We start from the raw sequence: 20,000 nt of genomic DNA, 5'->3' as shown, positions 1-20,000 counted from the left end.
CCTGATGAAGGACATAATTAAATAAGGCCGTTAATTATCTTGAAAAGGGGTGTTTTAATTAACCCAAACACCCAATTTTCACTCTTTCATTGTCTTGTATGCATGCAAAATTTCAGGCTGCTAGGTTTGATAGTTTTGGAGTTACTGAGGAGACGCACACACTGGAACACACACACACACACACACACACACACACACACACACACACACACACACACACACACACACACACACACACACACACACACATTGCTTTTTGTTAGTATAGATAAAGATCTTTCTAATACCGGGTGTAGTGGCGTGCGCTTGTAATCCGTCTACTGTGGCTTTGTATAAATCTACTGTGTATAAATCTACTTTGTCTACTGTGTATAAATCCGTCTACTTTATAATCGGTGGCTTAGGTTGGAGGATCGCTTGAGGACGGGCGCTCTGTGCTGGGCCGCGCTATGAGAGGGTGTAGGGCAGCCCGGAATCATGGCGAAACCCAATCCTTATCCCTGTGTCGTAAGAGGCGACCAGGGTTGTGTCAGGAAGGCCATCCGGCGTAAAACCTGTGCCAAATCAGTATGCGGATCATAACGGATGATCTGCTGTGGTGACCCCTAACGGGAGCAGCCGAAAGAAGAACAACAGATAAAGATCTTTATAATCACTGACTGACTGATATTAAAGATCAGTGCCTTCCAGGTGACGTAGAAAGCTGAAATTTTGCATGCCGATGGACATCGAAGCGAGTAAACTGGAGAAAAAAAATCAGACAATCGTCAGACAACATCCAGAAATGAAAAATTAAATGCAAGTTAGCAACCCAAGACAATGGGGAAACAACATGGTTCGTACATACAACAGTAGTATATAATATATAAAGCTCTTCCTAACCACTCACTCACTGACTGATATTAAAGATCGGCACCTTCCAGGAGAAAGGTGAAATTTTGCAAGCTGATGGGCATCGAAGCCGGTCCACCGTGAAAAATTACAGTATCGTTGGACAGCATCCATCAATGAAAATATAAATGAATGAAAAAATAAAATGAAAAAGACAATGAAATATCAAATGCAGGTGAGCTACCCGAGGCGATGGGGGAAGCACAGTAATTTTACGTGCCGACGGACATCGAAGCGGATACACCAGGAAACATCACAGAACTGTCGGAAAGCATCCGTAAATGAAAATATAAATAAATGAAAAAATAAAATGAAAAGAGAATGAAATATCAAATCCAGGTGGGCGATCCGAGACAATGGGGAAGCACGATTTTTATGCTTACACAATGCTTACACATTGTGTAAGCATGTCCTGCTAGTATTATATAAAAGCTCATATTAAGCACTGAATGACTGATATTAAAGATCGCGACCTTCTGGGTGATGTAGAAAACTGAAATTTTGCATCCCGATGGACATCAAAGCCAATATGCCAGGAAAAAAAAATCACAGAACCATTGAAAGGCATCTGTAAATGAAAATCTAAATAAATGAAGAAAAAGGTGAAAAAAATAAAATGCAGGTCAGTGACCCCAGCCAATGAGGAAGCACGGTAATTTTGTGTGCCGATGGACATGTTTCTCTTTTCAAATCTCAGACAAAATCTCAGAACTGTTGAAAAGCATCTGTAAAGGAAAAAATAAATGAAAAAAAAAACAAATGCATATGAGCAGCTTGAGACAATGGGGAAGGCACATTCATTATTGCTTTGACTGTGTAAGCATACCCCACATAGATATATACACTACCGGTCAAAAGTTTTAGAACACCTCCATTTTTCAGTTTTTACTGAAATTTAAGCAGTTCAAGTTCAGTGAATAACCTGAAATGGTACAAACCTAAGCGGTAAACTGCCAGAGGTTAAAAAAAAGTTTAGGTTACCAAAAACTGAAAAATAATGTAAATTTCAGAGTTGTTAAAAAGGCCCTTTTCAGGGAACAAGTAATGGGTTAGCAACTGCAGCTGTTCTGCAGCAATGGAAGTAAATTATGCCTTGAAAGTTGATGCAAACAATTCCTACAGGTGTCCCAACTTTTGTTGATAATTATTTACAAACCCTCTGTCTGTATAAAAGCAGTGTTGGAACAGACTTTGTTGCTACACCCTCTGAAGCATTATTTGGACAGTATATATAAAACACACACACACACACACACACACACACACACACACACACACACACACACACACACACACACACACACACACACACACACCACACACATTCATATGTACATGAGTATGTTGTTTGCATATATCAGAGTAACTTGCATCAGATGTTGGATCTCATTTGCATAACATTGCATTTAAACACAAAGCTTAAATTATGTGGGAATGGCCACATGCAGGATGAAGTGAGGATGTGCTTTCTTAACACACCATTCATGTTGTGTTGTTTCTCCAAAATACCATAAAGTCAGTGGAGCAAGTCATCACAGCAGCCATTGATATTTGAAATAAGTTGTGTTCTTCCATTTACTCCTCTGGGCCAATCCAACCTTACTAAAAGATTAATAGACAGAAAGGTGTGGGTAGGTGAAGACTGAAATATTTGGCACACAGCACTCCAGGCATGGGTGACTTTGGGCCAGTGTGCGTCATAACCTTCAAGGCAGTGTTAGTGGCGTTATAGTATTTGACAAGCCTCGTGTTGAGCTTGCCAAAATGCTCGTGCAACATTCAGGCAGATAAGGTGCTGCACTATCCGAATAAAATAATCTGGTGCACACGTTTGAAAACCTACATTCCGTGGTGTTCTGCCCTCTTTTTTGAGCTGAATCGGAATTAAACCCCATGCTGAATTTTGTTTTTGTGTCAGCATATTCAGTAAGTTTGCAGCTTAATGAGTTCTAAAATAAATGCTTCCTTCTAGGCAAGTGCTGATTTTGATTACCAAATTGATTTTCTCTCAAAATATGCACGTTGGTTTTGTGAAATTGAGTTTAAAGAAGTGTAGCCATTTTCCATTTCTTTCATGACCTCTGATCATATTGGACTTTAGGCTGTTTAGGAGCATAATACTTTGATTGTGACATTCTAACCAACTGAAAACAAGCATGGCAAAGTGTTTTTATTTGCATCATGTTTGTTTCTCATGAAAAAAGCAATATATATATATATATATATATATATATATATATATATATATATATATATATATATATATATATATATATATATACACACACATACACATACACACACATACATCCATACATACATACATCCATTGGGAGCATACTCTGTGCAGAGCGTTGGTTCTGTTTAAACAGTCTTCTTGACTATTGGGCACAATCCTGGACGGGTCGCCACTCCGACATAGGATACCAGCATGCTGGCACTCATTTTGCTGACCTCGGAAGGATGACAGTTCGAGTTAACCCCACCAGTTATTAATTCAACAGTCGAGTGGGATTTGAACTCAGGACCCTAGGATCCCAAGCCTGCCACCCTAACCATTAAGCCAACACCAGGCAGGCATGTATGTACATACGTATATATGTATATGTTACAAAAATGTCTCAGGGTTTAATGAAGGGATCATTTGGTTTGTTATTTTGTAATGAATGTTGGAATAAGTCATTTTGTAACTCCGGTTAACAGCAACCGGAATCGTTTGTAATAAAAGTTCCTTGTCACCCTCGCCCCTGTATCGTATCTTCTGTCTCTCTTTTTTTGTGCATACAATGTCAAGCCTTGTGAAAGAGGGAGAACACTATGGATCGGGGCTCGCAATACAACAAAAGGAACAGTAGAAAGGTGGGGGGGGTGGGGGACACCAACAGCAGGGTTGAAGGATAAAATAGAGAGAGATTGGACAAATAAGAGATGTGGGGAAGAGAGGGTAAGGGAGGATATACAGGGTTGGCAAGATGAATGCAGATGCAAACTCTCAGAAAGCCAGACATTTAGAAGGAGGTGGGTTTGGGGGTGGGTTGTGAATGGGTGTAGAAAAGATCATGGGTTTGCATGGGGGAGGATCTGAAATGGTGGTGAATAGCTGTTTTGAAAACCTGGAGGGAAGAATGAGATTGAAGAGAATGTGGAAGTTAGTTGCACAGGTGTGGGAAAAAGGGAAGGGTGGAAGTGAGCAATGATTCTGGATTTTGGGAGTTTCACCAGAAGGGGGTTGATGGTGGACTGCATTTCCCCGTTTTCCCCTCCTCTCCACCCTGATCTTGATCATTACTAACTTTCAAGTTAATATATTTGGTAAATGTCTTGGTAAAAGTAAAATGTCTTTCCAAGTTATTCTCCTTGCCAGAGGAGAGGGTATTGCATTTGGGTCTGTTTGTCTGTCTGTCTGTCTGTTCGTTACTTGCAGAATTGCAAGTATATTGGTCCATTGACTTTGTTATTCTGTTTGTCTGTCATTCGCCTGCAGGTCACAATTTTAAACTGATGGTCATGAAACTTTACCAAGTTGTGGAAGTCGTCACAACTGAGAAGCCCTTTGGTTTTGAGGTCAAAGGTCATGTTCAAGTCCATATTCTAAAATTGTCATTTTTCATCAGATTGACTTGAAAGTTGAACAGGATTTGCATATTGAGTCACTATGTTGGGAAAGCAACTTTTTGAGTTCAATAGGTCAAAGGTCAACTCAAAGTCAAACTTCTAAAATTATCAATTTTTGTCCTATTAACTTGAGCATTAAACAGCAATTGAATTGCATAGTGCATCACTGAATTGGGAAAGCAACTTTTTGAGTTCAATAGTTCAAAGGTCAACTCAAAGTCAAACTTCGAAAATCATCAATTTTCATCTGAAAAATAATTTATTTTCATCCGACTGGCCTGAGCTTTGATTAAGACAGTCAATTTTAATTTTAATGAAATGGACAATTTGATGTATCCATGGTAACTTTTTTCTTGGGTTGGGGGTGGGGAGTGGGCGGTGGATTTCGCAAGCATCGTGCTTTGCATGACGTCTTTCTTGTTTGCCTGTTTGTCCGCACAAAATGTGAGTATAATTTTTCTCTGCACACATTTGGCAGATTGACACAAACTTTTCACCATAGGAACGACTCCCCATTTGAAATGTTTTAATGATAATTGTGACATCATCGTCACGTGGTGTGGCAGCCATGCTGGAAAAAAGAAAAAACTTTGGTCCTCTGTATCTCTGAAACCACACCGTGAAAAAGAATGGTACCTGTCAAATACTCCGTATGGGGAATGTGATTTTTTTATCATTGTTATTTTTTTTTAAACGACATCATAGGTGCCTTCATTACGAGGTCATAATTGCATACAGAGAACGGAACATCCAATTAGTATGAACATTTTTGAGTATCGCCCCGGGATAAATTAGTCGACAGAAAAAAAATTGATGACATCTTCGGCCTTGTGGTTTGGCAGCCATACTTAAAAAAACAGAACTTTAAAAAAATCTTCTCTGAAACGGCTGAACAGATTTAGGCGAACCTTTACAGGTGTGACCGTCTATGCATGATGAACATAACGTTCCCACCCTATGGCATCATAGGTTACGTGGTTTGGCAGCTACATTGGATTTACCAAAAAACCTTTAGAAACCTTCTTCTCCAGAAAGGCTGGACAGATCGAGGGGAAACTTCACATACACGTTCCCCAAGCCTTGTTGATACAAGGGTGTTCACAAATAGTTTGGCAGCTATATTAGATTGAACAAAAATGTTTAAAAAAATTGTCTTGAACCACTTCATTGATCAATGTGAAACTTCACAATAATGATCTGGTAATGTTGGGGAATATATCTTTTAGATTTCAACCTGATCGAGCGCATGGTCTGGCATCCAGGATTATTTAATGTTTTGAATCTGGGTAATTTATTTATTCTAATAAGGCTCACTTGGCTGTGCCTAGATGGGTTTGAGGGTAGAGGAGTAGCAGCTTTAATGCGAATCCTATCCAGGTTCCTCCTGATGACTTCATCTTTGCTTTTTGTTTGTTTGGGTTCCTCTGATTACCCCCAATGCAGTGCCATACTTATTTGGTGTTCAATTTGATTTTAATTGAATTTATTTTTTCCCATTGTAATGCGGGGGTGCCCGATCAATGTGGGGTTGCATCAAAGCAGGACGTCTTGGTACCCGGCCATCACTGCCAGCAGTTATAAAGTGGCAGTTCTAATTGTCTCTCATTAATTACGTATCAGCAGTATATAAACACCACACAAAAAACACCACACAAAACAAGTCCTTGCGATAATCTGCAATCTCTGATTGCTCTTTTTTGTTTGGGTATGCAGTCGGAAGGAAAGGAGGTCTGAGTAGTGGGGAAACGTTGTTTGCTGCTCAAAGCTCATTGTGCATCTTTGGTTCAAAATTTTCAACCACTTGATGTCATTATGTTTGGGCATTCATTTCCAGTTTATTCTTTATTTGCTGAATGATATGTCTTTATATTTAAATCACATGCAACTTGCATTTTTTTTTTTAAACACCGGATTTTGAGCTTTTCTGTGTTAGCAAATCTTTTGCAATCTTCATGAGAATAATTACGTTTGTCCTGACAAAGTTTGTGTCAGCTTACGTTTGATTTTTTTTTTCCACGCATAGGATTCCCATGCGGACATGCGGAGTGGAAATCCGAAGCAAAATTGCAACCTTTAAATTTTGGAGACTAACTTTTCAATGAACCTAAAATATTTATAGCAAACATAGCACTTAGGCAGTCATATTACAGTCATTGCCTTTGTGACCGCATGTGCGAAGATAAAAATTTGTATTGGCAAGGAGATGGGTAGATTGTAAACGACCTCCTGTCACTTTGCTTTTTATTGTGGTCAGTGCTTTCTGCAGACGATGAGATGACAGCAGGACATAAGAAGAGGTGAGGAGGTCATTTGTGTAATAATCTTGTGCAGTCACTGGTCGGAGATTGGAATGCACCTTAGGTCATACAGCCTGTTTACAGGGGGGTGATTGCAAAGAGGATGGATGGAAAGGTTATTGAAATGCTACTTTGTAGCCTGTCTGGTGCAGAAAATGCCAATCCCTCTGCTTTCACAAGAGGGAAGTTGCTGATTTAAAAACCCTTGTGAAATGTAATACAGTACTTTGTATATCTTTCGAAACTTAAATCCACGATCGGATGGCCGTTATGAGAATACAAACAAAGGCGAGTCGAGGTTACGTGAACTTTTTGTTGTACAACTTGTAAAAAGAATCGTTCGACGGTTGAATTTTGTGCTGAAAAATTTTTTTTTTTTTTTTACGTCTATCCCGAGAAAGTTTTCCACGAAGTGATATCAGAGCTGGTCAAAGGTTACTCTTATAAGTGTACATACTTGTAAACGGATATTTTCTAAATGATGCAAGGGATTAAAATTCAGTTGTGATGACGACAGTTTTAACTTGTCATTGACAAGCTTTTCTTGATGTGGTGAAATTTGTGGTGACCTTTTAATTGCAACACTTATTCATAACGTCAGAAACTCCATAAAGTTCTTTGCTCTGAATAGTCGCTAACTATGTTATGATTATGCCATTGTGACATTTCTTCTTTGAGAATATGTAGTGTGTTTATTCATTGAAGGTAAGCTTTGTGATGCAAGTAGTGGGCTACTGATGGGTAAACCCCTGTAAACAGGCTGCGTGTTGTGAGAGACCTACGGGGTCTCAAAGTAGTCCTTTGTGATGGAAGTAGGACTTGATATTCAGAGCTCCCTGCTCAACAGATGGGTGATGTTGATAGCGTGATGTGACATTGCTTAGGTTGCATAAAAATTTTCAAGCTGACCTGTAACCTGAGCCAGAAGTTCGATACTTTAGATAGTCGAGTTTTTTTTTTTTGCTTTTATTTTAACCTTGTGGTGACGTAATAATGATAGCCTAGAGCCGAGGTTTAAACCGATATATCATAGACAGTGTTGTTCAGTGATCATGTTTTACAAGGTGTCTGCTTGCATGCGGAGATTAATTTGATTACATGTGTTTACTGAAAGGGTGTGTGTGTGTGTGTGGTTGCATCATCCTGTCAATGTTTTTCATTCTGAGGCAAACATTCCTCACCATTTCCAGAGGTTTATACCACCTAAGCAATGACACCCTCCCTCCCATTTCCATCCCCCCTTTCTGCTTGTGTATATACTGCAGATGATTTATTATTGTTTGCATGTTTTCTCACTTGAGTCATGTTGCAGTGGCGAACATATCTCCAGGAATCGAATATGCTGATATATGCATGTACAGAGTTGTGAACAATGTGCAAGTTGAGTAACCTAACGCAGTACTGGATAGATGCCCCGAACCACAAACAAGGGGGTTGGGCCGCATCTTACGATATCTCTGACACTTTGCCCTGATTTATTTGCAAGTTGGACTGATTTCTGAGTTGTCGTCTTTTGATATTCAGCGCTCCCTGCTCAAGCGGTTGTCTGATTTCAACAACGAGTGGAAGCAGTGTGTAAATTTTGATGGCCTCCTTTCTCATGATCTTTCAATTTTGGATGGGGTTCCACAATGCAGCATCTTAGGACATATATATTGTTCTTTATTTATATCAATGATCTGTCTGCTTCTCTTGAAAACCAACTTTATCATTTTTCTGATGATTGATTCCATCCTGTTTCGAACGATGCATCTCTTGTGAGAGTCAAGCCCCTGCTAAAGCAGTTTCATGAGACCTGGACAGATTATAGCCTCTGGTCAGCTCCTTGGAACATGATGTTGAACACCAGTAAGTCACACATTCTCACACTGTCCCTCCACAAGGATCAGCAGTTGAACTATCTGATGCACTTCTCTGCACAGCCACTGGAAGAAGTGCAGTTCCGAGAACTCCTTTTTCCTCGAAGTGCAGTTCTTGGAAGTCAGCGGTTTAGCTTAGAGGTAATAAAGTAATAAAGGTAATAAAGGTTGTGGGTGAGGATGAGAGATGGTATGAGATGGTGGTGAACCTCCTACTCTGAAGCCCAGCTTGAGGGTAAGAGTTGGATCGGAAAGCCTTTTTGACGTGATTCTCCCAGACAGGTGTTGAAGTGTTATGTGAGCCTGGATTTTTGGAAGGTTAACCAGGTGTGGGTTGCAAAAAGAATGCATACATCCTGAAGTTGATGGAGAGGGGCAGAGGGCTGCAAGAGCAGAGGAAATTTGACCGGAAGAGAGGTGGTGTATAACGGAGAGCGACCTGCCTTCAACGTGAAAACAACAAACTCTGTGCTTCTTCCTCATTATGAAAGACTCCGATAATGTTGAGAGCTTCAGATTCCACAAAATCTGGGAGAGAAAGATGAGATGCTGGGGTGCCAGCTCATAGGGGGAGAGCAACACTCCATTGAGCCACGGACATGGGCCTTGTAGACTGATTATGTCCGTTTTACTTTTTGGAACGACACGGAACAATGGAGTTTGCCCATTTGCTATATGATCAACCCAATGGAGGTCAAGAGACTGAACCTGTTCCAGTGGCTCACTGAATTTGGTGGAAATATCTACAGCAGGTGGGTTTGTTTGACGATCTTTCTGGCGTGACAGGCGAGACTGTGAGGCGATCGAGGATTTTTACGATAAGTTCCATTTATCAGATCATCATCTAATAATTTTCAGTTCAGCAGATAGTGATGCAGCTACTATCTGCCTGTCAGTGGAATGAAGGCTGAAAAATATATGATAATGCAGAGTTGTCTGCAAAAAGGAAGAGAGGGTTTTCCCGAGCATCATAGAGGTCATTTTTATGGAGTTTAGATGAAGAACAAGATTGGGCCCAATGCCCTTTCTTGAATGCTGCTTTATAAATAATGTGGAATCTGACTTCCATACGACAGGAGAGGAGAGCGTTCCGTTGATAACATTTCATTTACTCCTCATGAGTGGAGTAAGTCAGAATTCCTGGAATGAAGATAGCTCATGTTTGTATGCCAGAGGCAGATATCTTGGCAAGCAAAGCAGTTTGCAATTTTTAGAATGTTCAAGATATGTCCACGGAGATGGTCCTGCCCACCGAAAGAGGCGCAGTTGCATCTCTCGAGTTGCGTGAACATTGATGGACTCCAAACAAATGATCAGTGATCACACTGTTTGAAAACAGGAAAGACAGCAAGCAGCAATGATTGATTCCATGACTGCTTATAATTGGAAGTAAATTAGTGAAGTATTTGATGGGATCTGTTTCAGCACCTGTCTTGTGGACAGGAGTGGTTTGCTGACTTCCAGGCAGACACAAGGCAGCCAAAGAAGGACAGGCTGAATAGTCGCGCAAAGGGAAGAGAAGCAGGAGCTAAAGCAGGATTTAAGACATGGGCGCTGATGCTGTCTGGGCGTGTTTCCGAAACCGGTCGAGACTTGTGGAGATCGATTTGGACGCCAATTAACAGGGGTACACTATATCAGCTGTGGAATGTTTTTCAGTATGAAATCAAAAGCTTGTCAATCTGTGCCAGTTGATCTCCCTGCCAGATGGCATCTCTAACCACGGATGAGGGAGGGAAATTTTGAGTGACGAGTCTTGTTTTTCCCATTTAAACATTCCTTTGTGCAAAGCTTGATATTTTTGACCTGATGTGGCTGTGTCGGAATGAAAATAGTCGTCGTCGGCTTTGGCGACCCATTATTCAACTTTTCACGTATTTCTGCTTTTCCACATGCCCCAGCCATACCCAAGCGTTGTTGTGGATTTGGAGCAAACCTTCAGCTGACCCTAACACACTTATGTAGAGTTAGACAACTGTACAGTTGGGTCATGTTGTTCCACGTCTAGCCTGAACGAAGGGTGGAGGCTGAAAAAGACGTCGTCTGGAGGATGTGGAATTGGCCTTGCTGCTGGGGGCCCCAGCTATACATGTGACAGAGTGAGGGCCTGCGTTGTGGCCATTCAGACGGCGAAGCCACCCTTTGTCTTTTGGAAAAGTGGAACATGCGGACCTCTTCATAATTTGATTATTGTCCACTTAATTAATTCTGTCACTTGTTTTTCACACAAGTAAACCTGAGTTAAAATTGTCGATGTGGTAATTAAATATTTTTTTCGAGCACAACGTTGCGCTATCTTTCATGAAAAAAGCCATATCAAGAATGTTGAAATTGAAAGTTTGTTATGGCTCATAAATCATCTGTGAAATGTTGCAATATGAAGGTTTAATGTCTTCCAAACAAATCATCATCGGCGCTCGATTCTGCATGGTTGATAAGCAAGTCATTTCCTCGGTTATCTCAAGTGATGCTGTGGGGTTTTTTGTGGGGAGAGGGAGGAGTGGGGGGGGGGTGTTGCAAAAGGAGAACGATTGTGCATCAATCACATATCTTTGTGATGCATCTTACTGCTTCATTATGGTTTTGTTATTGGCTTTAGAAATACACACTGGACTTGGACAAATAGGGAATTTGCTATTTCTGGTGGAAAAGAAGATTAATTGATTGATTTTTTTTTTTTCCATTTATTTATTAATTTATTTTGCGGTTCTTATTTCATAGGTCTCACAAATTTAATTTTCTTTGGACAAGAACCTTTAAAATCGCTTGGTGATACCAATACTCATCGAGATTTGGAAGAGTGGTTGAATGCTGCTTTTAAAATTGTTATTTTGCATTGAGGCAATAAATAATGGCAATTATGAGCTCCGAGTCATTTCAGAATGCAGACATTTTCCTGCTAATGGGATTCTCCCAGTTCAATATCAGCCCCATGGCCCAAGCTGGTGCTTGCGGCTTGTTGGCATGGAGCCATTTTTTTTTTGCTCTGACTTGAGCCTGTTAACTACCTTCGTTGCAGACATCCTGGGATTATCGATTCGTTATGTGCGTCATCGCACGTGGGACATTGTCTTCTCAACGAGCTCATTCCCCCGATTTGTCATTTTTTTCCTTTTGTCTGTCATCTGTGTTCCCATCTTCAATCTCACAACTGAAGGTTGGATTTTCACGACGCCTGGTGAAAAATAAATTCACGATCGCCTTTGTTAAGTTTAAACCAAACAAACATTTTTACTCGAGTCATCGTGGAATCAGGAGGTTAAACAACTATTTATTGGTTTGACTCGAGTATTAAGCTTGTAATTTTGACTAAAATTATTGATCAACTTCCTATCTGTCCCATATTGAAGGGTCTAATCAGCTTGTTTCCAAAAACTTTTTAAAAGTGGATCATCCTGGTCAAGTGGGTCATTACCTGACGGCACCTTCAGTTTGGATGGCCATGCCTATTATGAGCGACATATTATTGATCGTTTAAGTGTGATGGATTAACACGGTGACATATTTTCATCACGAATCGTCTGTTGATGATGCCAAGGATGCCAATCTCCTTTCTCCAGGCTGGTTTTACTTGCTGCATTAATAATGCTGTTGGAGAGTGGCAAGAACAAGTATTTGATACACTGCCGATTTTGCAGGTTTTCCCACTTACAAAGCACGTCGAGGTCTGTAATTTTTATCATAGGTACACTTCAACTGTGAAAGACGGAATCTAAAACAAAAATTCTGAAAATCACATTGTATGATTTTTAAATAATTAATTTGCATTTTATTGCATGAAATAAGTATTTGATCACCTACCAACCAGTAAGAATTCTGGCTCTCACAGACCTGTTAGTTTTGTCTTTAAGAAGCCCTCCCATTCTCCACTCATTACCTGTATTAACTGCACCTGTTTGAACTCGTTATCTGCATAAAAGACAGCTGTCAACACTCAATCAATCAGACTCCAACTTCTCCACAATGGGCAAGACCAGAGAGCTGTCTAAGGACATCAGGGACAAAATTGTAGACTTGCACAAGGCTGGGATGGGCTACAGGACAATCGGCAAGCAGCTTGGTGAGAAGGCAACAACTGTTGGCGCAATTATTAGAAAATGGAAGAAGTTCAAGATAACAGTCAATCTCCCTCGGTCTGGGGCTCCATGCAAGATCTCACCTCGTGGAGCCTCAATGATCATGAGAAAGGTGAGGGATCAGCCCAGAACTACACGGCAGGACCTGGTCAATGACCTGAAGAGAGCTGGGACCACAGTATCAAAGAAAACCATAAGTAACACACTACGCCGCCATGGATTAAAATCCTGCAGCGCACGCAAGGTCCCTCTGCTCAAGCCAGCGCATGTCCAGGCCCGTCTGAAGTTTGCCAATGACCATCTGGATGATCCAGAGGAGGAATGGGAGAAGGTCATGTGGTCTGATGAGACCAAAATAGAGCTTTTTGGTTTAAACTCCACTCGCCGTGTTTGGAGGAAGAAGAAGGACGAGTACAACCCCAAGAACACCATCCCAACCGTGAAGCATGGAGGTGGAAACATCATTCTTTGGGGATGCTTTTCTGCAAAGGGGACAGGACGACTGCACCGTATTGAGGGGAGGATGGATGGGGCCATGTAGCGTGAGATCTTGGCCAACAACCTCCTTCCTTCAACAAGAGCATTGAAGATGGGGCATGGCTGGGTCTTCCAGCATGACAACGACCCAAAACACACAGCCAGGGCAACTCAGGAGTGGCTCCGTAAGAAGCATCTCAAGGTCCTGGAGTGGCCGAGCCAGTCTCCAGACCTGAACCCAAGAGAAAATCTTTGGAGGGAGCTGAAAGTCTGTGTTGCCCAGCGAGAGCCCCGAAACCTGAAGGATCTGGAGAAGATCTGTATGGAGGAGTGGGCCAAAATCCCTGCTGCAGTCTGCAAAACTGGTTAAGAACTACAGGAAACGTCTGATCTCTGTAATTGCAAACAAAGGTTTCTGTACCAAATATTAAGTTCTGTTTTTCTGATGTATCAAATACTTATTTCATGCAATAAAATGCAAATTAATTATTTAAAAATCATACAATGTGATTTTCAGGATTTTTGTTTTAGATTCCGTCGTTCACAGTTGAAGTGTACCTATGATAAAAATTACAGACCTCTACGTGCTTTGTAAGTGGGAAAACCTGCAAAATCGGCAGTTTATCAAATACTTGTTCTCCCCACTGTACATTGCTGTGATGAGCAGCAAAATATAGATTTACAAACACTTTGATCCTCTTTATATTCTATATTCCCACCCTTATACAGTGTGGGTCGTACTGCATTGAATTTTCATAATCGTGTCCATCGCAAATTACCCTGATAGCATTTCAGCATCAACTACAGCATGCGGATTGGCTGGTGGCAGATTATCCCTCCTTGAAGGCCATTGATGAGCCAGCTGGGTTTTACTGACATTCCAGTAGTAACATCATCATTCTCTTGAGACTAGCTCCATTTCTAAAAGCTTGGAATCAAAATCCTTAATACTTGCTGCTTTCAGCTAGATTTAAACCCACAACCTGCAGGATGCCTTTCTCGTGTCTTCACCATTAGGCCACCACTATTTACGTGTTTATGTTTTTGCTTCTTTTTGGGGGGGTTTCTTGTTTGGGGTTGTTGTTTTTTTATTATTTTATTATTTTTTAATTGCATATGCACACAATAATTTAGAAATTGTTTTTTTTACCTCCGCCACCAAAAGTGAAGGAGGTTGTTTTCACCCCTTTATGTTTGTCTGTTTGTCTGTCTGTCTGTGTACAGGATATCTCAAAAGGTTGTGGATGGATCCGGATGAAATTTTGTGGACAGTTTGGTGTGCGACAAGGACAAACTAATTATATTTTGGTGAAGATCCGTATCTGGATCTGACTCCTAGAATTTTTTAAGTGATTCTTCACCATTGAGAGATAGGGCTAAAAATGATAAATAGCACTATATCTCAAAAAGTTGTGGACTGATTCAGTTGAAACTTGGTGGACACGTTGAGTGTGTGACGAATAATTGATTCCATTTTGGTGAATATCCGAATCCGGATCTGGATACGAGAGTTACTTAATTTATAAAGTGATTCTTCACCATTGAGAGATGGGGGCAAAAACGATATCGTACTGCATAGCATGATATTTCAAAAATGTATTGGGCCTGATATGTTCTCGTGGATCAGGCATTACGTGGAGGAGGTGTGCGCTCTTCCGAGTGCCCTTCTATTTGTATTTGTTTTAATTTCCCACTGGCATGTCTGGTCTCTACCACACAGGACATGTTGGGTGTGCTTTGCCACGGAGGAAGATGACCGTGCTGCCGAATGGGTGAAGCCTTGCCTGTGTCGTGGTTCAACGAAATGGGTACACCAATCTTGCTTGCAGCGCTGGGTTGATGAAAAGCAGAAAGGCAACAGTACCTCTGCCGTGGCCTGCCCACAGTGCAATGCCGAATATATCATCATATTTCCCAAGCATGGTAAGCAAGTGATGTTCCATGTATTTACGACAATTTCATTCCCAAAAGACAGGATCCTGAAATCGAATTAAATTGCTCACCAAAACAACCTTCAGTTATATGATTTAGAAAGTCCATTTACTCCTGAGTTATTCACACATATGAAATGATAGAATATTTTCCAATTCGTGTTGAGTTGGGATTATTATCTCTCGTAATGAAGCCAGACATAAGCAAGTGCACTATCCTCGATTTCTTGTTTTATCCTTTCATGGAGGCCGAGATGTGCAAGCATAATCAAGTAGATGCAGGAAAACTCCGCGGTTCTGCCCACCCCAGCCCAGACTGTATCCGAATGCGAACAACTATTTTTGTTGTGCATGTTTATTACAATGTTGGGAACTGACTTTGTGGATGAATTCTGCCACTGGTCATAAAAAAACATGAAATTAGCATTGGCTTTGCAATTGGTATTTGGTTAAAAAAAAATTATTCATTTAATTATCTTGCTTTCATTAGTCGTAAATTGACAATAATGTACACGTACAGGGGGCAAATCGATGCAGATCGAAAAGTCAACCTTGATTGACGAATGAAATCTTCAGCCTGCACTTACTGCCAGCATGCATCCTTTCCTGGTTTAAAACCAATGCAAAGTAACCAACACAGAAGTGCAGAGCAGCACTCACCACAGGATATCGTCGTCCTATCCCGTACGATGATGATGATGATGATGATGATGATGATGACGTCTTATTGCATTTAATAATTGTATGGTGCAGACAGACAGATATAAGCAACCACATAAGTTTGTAAAATATCCCTCCGATTTGTCCCAACTCTCAAAATCATTTTACCCTTGAACTGCGTTTACATAATGGTCTACATTCTTGTCAAGATTTGAAATTTTCAGAGCAGGTATAGCACTGGAAATGTTAGAAGATTTCCAGTGCGAAACCTCCTCCAAGATTTTCAAAAGGAATGAGAAAAAGTGAAAGTGATCCAACAACTGGTGCAAGAAAGGGCTGAAAATGCTTGGTGAAGATGAGTGGTGGAATATAATGATGATACCTGCCTGTGTATAGGCAAACTAATGGTGGTATGAAGGAGAAAAAAGTGAGGGAAAGGTTAAATAAGTTTTGTTTGTCTATTTGACCTTCAAATATATTAATACATGTAGGTTGTTGAGTAGAAAAGATGAGATGGAGGGAAGCAGGGGGTGGGGGGGGTGGAGGGGGAATGGGTAACGAAAATCAGATGAGAGACTGCTGTGGCAGAGGGTGAGCATGCTCTGTAATCCCAGACCTCAAAGCACACAAAACCATGACAAGTGGACAAGATAGAGGCAGGGGAATGAACAGATTGACCTCAAAAGTGATCCAATGCCAATCCATCCATCTATCCATCCATCCATTGGGACCATACTCTGTACAGAGCATTGGCACTGCCTAAGGAGTCTCCTTGGCTATTGGGTACAATCCTTGACGGGTCGCCACTCCGCTACAGGATACCAGCAAGTTGGCACTCATTTTGCCAACCTCGAAAGGATGACAGGCAGAGTCAACCCCACCTGGTATTAATTCAACAGCCGAGGGGGATTTGAACTCAGGATCCGAGACAATCAAATGCCGAAGGTTGAGATGACAACTCGCAGGTCTGAAAAATGTATCCTTCCTGGCTAACTAGAAATGCAATCAATAAGAGATGATGATAATAATATTAATAATAATAATAATAATAATAATAATAATAACAATAACGAGGAAAAAAAAAGACATAAAATGCCATAGCCCCCATTGTTTTAGTAATTTCGCTGCATGGAGTTAAAGGGCTAGCCCATATTTATTTGCCAATAAATGGCTTGCCAGTTTTCAAGTCGGCCATCTTTGATCAGATCGCAAAATAAGTGCGGCTTTGCTGCTGATGCAGTGCCCCCTGTCGGTTGGGCAGGAATTTTGAATTTGGCTCGGGTGCTGGCAATATCTCATGGGAAGGACACTGTGGGATCTTTAACGTCCACCAACTAATGCTGGCAGACAGGACAACCAGTGCAATGTCCTTCTGAGGTTCGGCACTCAAACTAATGCCTTGCACTGTGTGTGAGAAATCAGGATGACATTTTATCGCTGGGCCAAAATTCAAACCCAGGCTCGACACCTCAGAGGTGAGTGTGCATACTTCTCAGCCATCCTGCAGCCCCTGTGGAAAAAATTGAACCTTATAACAAATTGTGACTTTTGATGGAACCTGTCTTTTGTAGAATGCATGTGCATATTTGTTCGGTCATGCAGATTGGTGCGAATCTGATTGGTCACAGTGTTTTTTGTGGGTTTTTTTTTTAATTGACAATCTCGCTCACTCTTCTGGAAATTTGTGTGAGGCTCCATCATGTGCAAGCAGAAGACAAAAACATTCTGAACAGCATTTCTTTCTTTTTATTCGCAAAATTTGTTCGGACGCTGTTTACGAGTTTGGAGTGAAAAGTGTAAATTCCGTTTCTCATTCTTCAAATATTCAGCCAGGAAGTTACAATTGGGAATAAAGTTGACACCGAAATGTAATGTCACCTTTTTGGTGAGCTTTCTCAAAGTTTGTGCTGCCATTCAGCTTGCTGTTCAAAAAAAAAACAAAAAAAAAACTCCCGTTGTTGTCACAATGGGCCAATTGCCCTTCCTCCTGTTTCAATGGTAATGCACCAAATTGTAGGTATGTGATTGTGCCCGGAGTCTCCGTTTCATACAGAGACAACTGCAGCTGGCAGAACGAGGCTTGCCTCAAATGCCTCACCCTGATGAATTAACAGACGCAGATGATGCCATCACTATGCTGTTGCACTTCTCGAACTCATTGCTAATTTGATGGATTGAAAGTACAGACAAAATTATCAGAGGAATGCCATGGCAAGCAACCGATGTCCCCCACTGACATGGAGATCCAGTAGTGAGTTAATGTGTAGCAGTTGCAGCATTTCTGTGCAGCGATACTCGTGTTCCTCACATGATGAATCATGCGCTGCTTTTGGGGAGTTTTAACATGCTTGCTTTGCCACTTTGACTTACAAAGAATTGTCTTGCTGTTCCCAGCTTAATTTCTGGCCAAATTGACTTTCCAGTTTTTAATTATTTAGGCCCTTGGCAGAAGCTTGAAAACAACACTGTGACCTGGACTGTAAGTGCCCTTGGCATGCTGCATTCATGAGATTTGCTGCTTGCTCTCACTGGCTCTGTGCGCTGGGCTCGAACATGGATAAAGCTTTCAACTGTCAGAATAAAGTTACTATTTGGCAGAGTCCATAATCACCAATATTGCGAGAGCCGCAGGGCAAAAGACACAAAAGCACAACTGACTTGCAGTTTTTGCCTGAAAGAAAAAAAAAAAAACACTGACTGAGCCTTTGCCTTTCGCCATAATCCTTGAACTGGTTGCTTTTCTGTCTGCCGGACAATGTTTGCCACGCTATTGCTCCTATTTATATTGTTACTACTCAGCAAAAGCATTGTAGTTGACTTCCCTTAAATTCATTGTTTTCCAGCTTGCCGCTGGGTTGTTTTACATTTGTTGTGCATCACCAATTTTGACCTGCTGCTGTGGACACCAAGTTTAAAACGGTTAAATTCAGTTGTTAATGTGAGCTTTAGCAAGGCTATTGGACCTCCAGAGTGTCCTTTTAGGTTTGGTAATTGTTCATGACATTGGGGCTACAGTGATGTCCCTTTGCCTGCGTGGCCCCCTCTTTCTGCCTCTCTGCGTTTGTTTCCACATAATTGGTGCAATGCGAGTCAGCAGGATTCAAGTGAAGCAGACAGAGAAAGCAAGGTTTGTCCTTCCAACCAAGTGATCACAAACAATGAGAATTTTCCTTCCATGAGGTTGCTGAGGCTTACATATTAGAATATGTTGCTTTTGCTGCATAATATATCATCACAACCTCCTTTAAAGATCTTTAAATTAAGTGTACACTTCGGTTGGTGAGGGAATAGCTGAGGAAGAGTAAAAGATTTGTGCAGCAGTTATATTTTCATGCTGAATGAGATGTAGTCGGAAAAGGGGGGGGGGGAGGGAGGAGGGAGGAGTGGGGATAGTGGGTGGGGCGTTCACTGTTAAATTTCCAATGATTAACATCAACCAAGTCAATTCTTAAATAATATTCCACTTCAATGTTAATTGAGCAGTCACTCTTGTTTTATCGATCGACAACTGTGCTCAGCCACAGATTTACCGATTTACGAATACATTCTGTAAAACTAGATGGTATTCCTGGAATACTTACACCTTGCAGTCTTGAGAAGGACTATCCAGCAAGCCAACTCTTCTGGTGGCAAATTTGTAATTAATATAATTAAATTCAAATCAGATTGGATTTGAATCACTGCTCACCTTCACTCTTTCATTCCTCCTTTTTCCCGCCTTTGGAATAAACTCCCTCACTCTGTTCAATCCCATTCTTCCCTCCAGGCATTCAAAACAGCTGTTCACCAACACCTCTTATCGTCCCCCATCCAAATCCTCGATCTTTTCTACCCCCGTTAATACACCCCAAACTCACCTCCTTCAAATTTCCTGCTTTCTGCTCACTGAAAGTCCCTGTAATGTCCATCTTGTATACCCCGTGTTCCCCGCCCCATCCCTCTCCCTTCCACTTTGATGGAAAATAGAAATGACGAAATCATACGGGACGGAATCCTCTTCCAACCCCCCCCCCCCCCCGTTTCATCCACATTAAAAACTAGCTGGGGAAGGTAAACTTCCACAAGGGCTTTCAATTTTGATGGAAATTCAGCTGCTGCCTGCTCATCCGTGCTCACAGCGTTGCCAGTTTTGCCAATGTTACCCAAATTTAAATGTGTGAACCACCCTCGACTGGCCATAAGCGTCTCCTTGAT

The 20,000-nt window shown here is 41.2% G+C and overlaps 1 protein-coding gene across 2 annotated transcripts in view; it reads left to right on the top strand.

Moving 5' to 3' along the window:
- Positions 1-20,000, top strand: part of MARCHF5 (membrane associated ring-CH-type finger 5) — a 333,575-nt gene that overhangs the window by 108,232 nt on the left and 205,343 nt on the right. Inside the window, exons 1-2 of one of the 2 annotated variants that reach the window (XM_085892592.1) lie at positions 6,766-6,803; positions 14,936-15,138. In XM_085892592.1, coding sequence (XP_085748718.1) covers positions 6,781-6,803; positions 14,936-15,138 — 226 coding nt within the window. In that variant the 5' untranslated portion in view covers positions 6,766-6,780. Of the gene's footprint in view, positions 1-6,765; positions 6,804-14,935; positions 15,139-20,000 lie in introns of those variants that run through there. The other variant, XM_085892587.1, reaches the window with a different exon arrangement.

The sequence above is a fragment of the Eptatretus burgeri genome, chromosome 1 (genome assembly GCF_056783735.1).
Source record: "Eptatretus burgeri isolate ZD-2024b chromosome 1, Ebu_testis_v1, whole genome shotgun sequence".
Taxonomy (NCBI): domain Eukaryota; kingdom Metazoa; phylum Chordata; class Myxini; order Myxiniformes; family Myxinidae; genus Eptatretus; species Eptatretus burgeri.
Note: the sequence above shows the minus strand (reverse complement) of the source record. Positions and strands in the feature narration are given on the sequence as shown.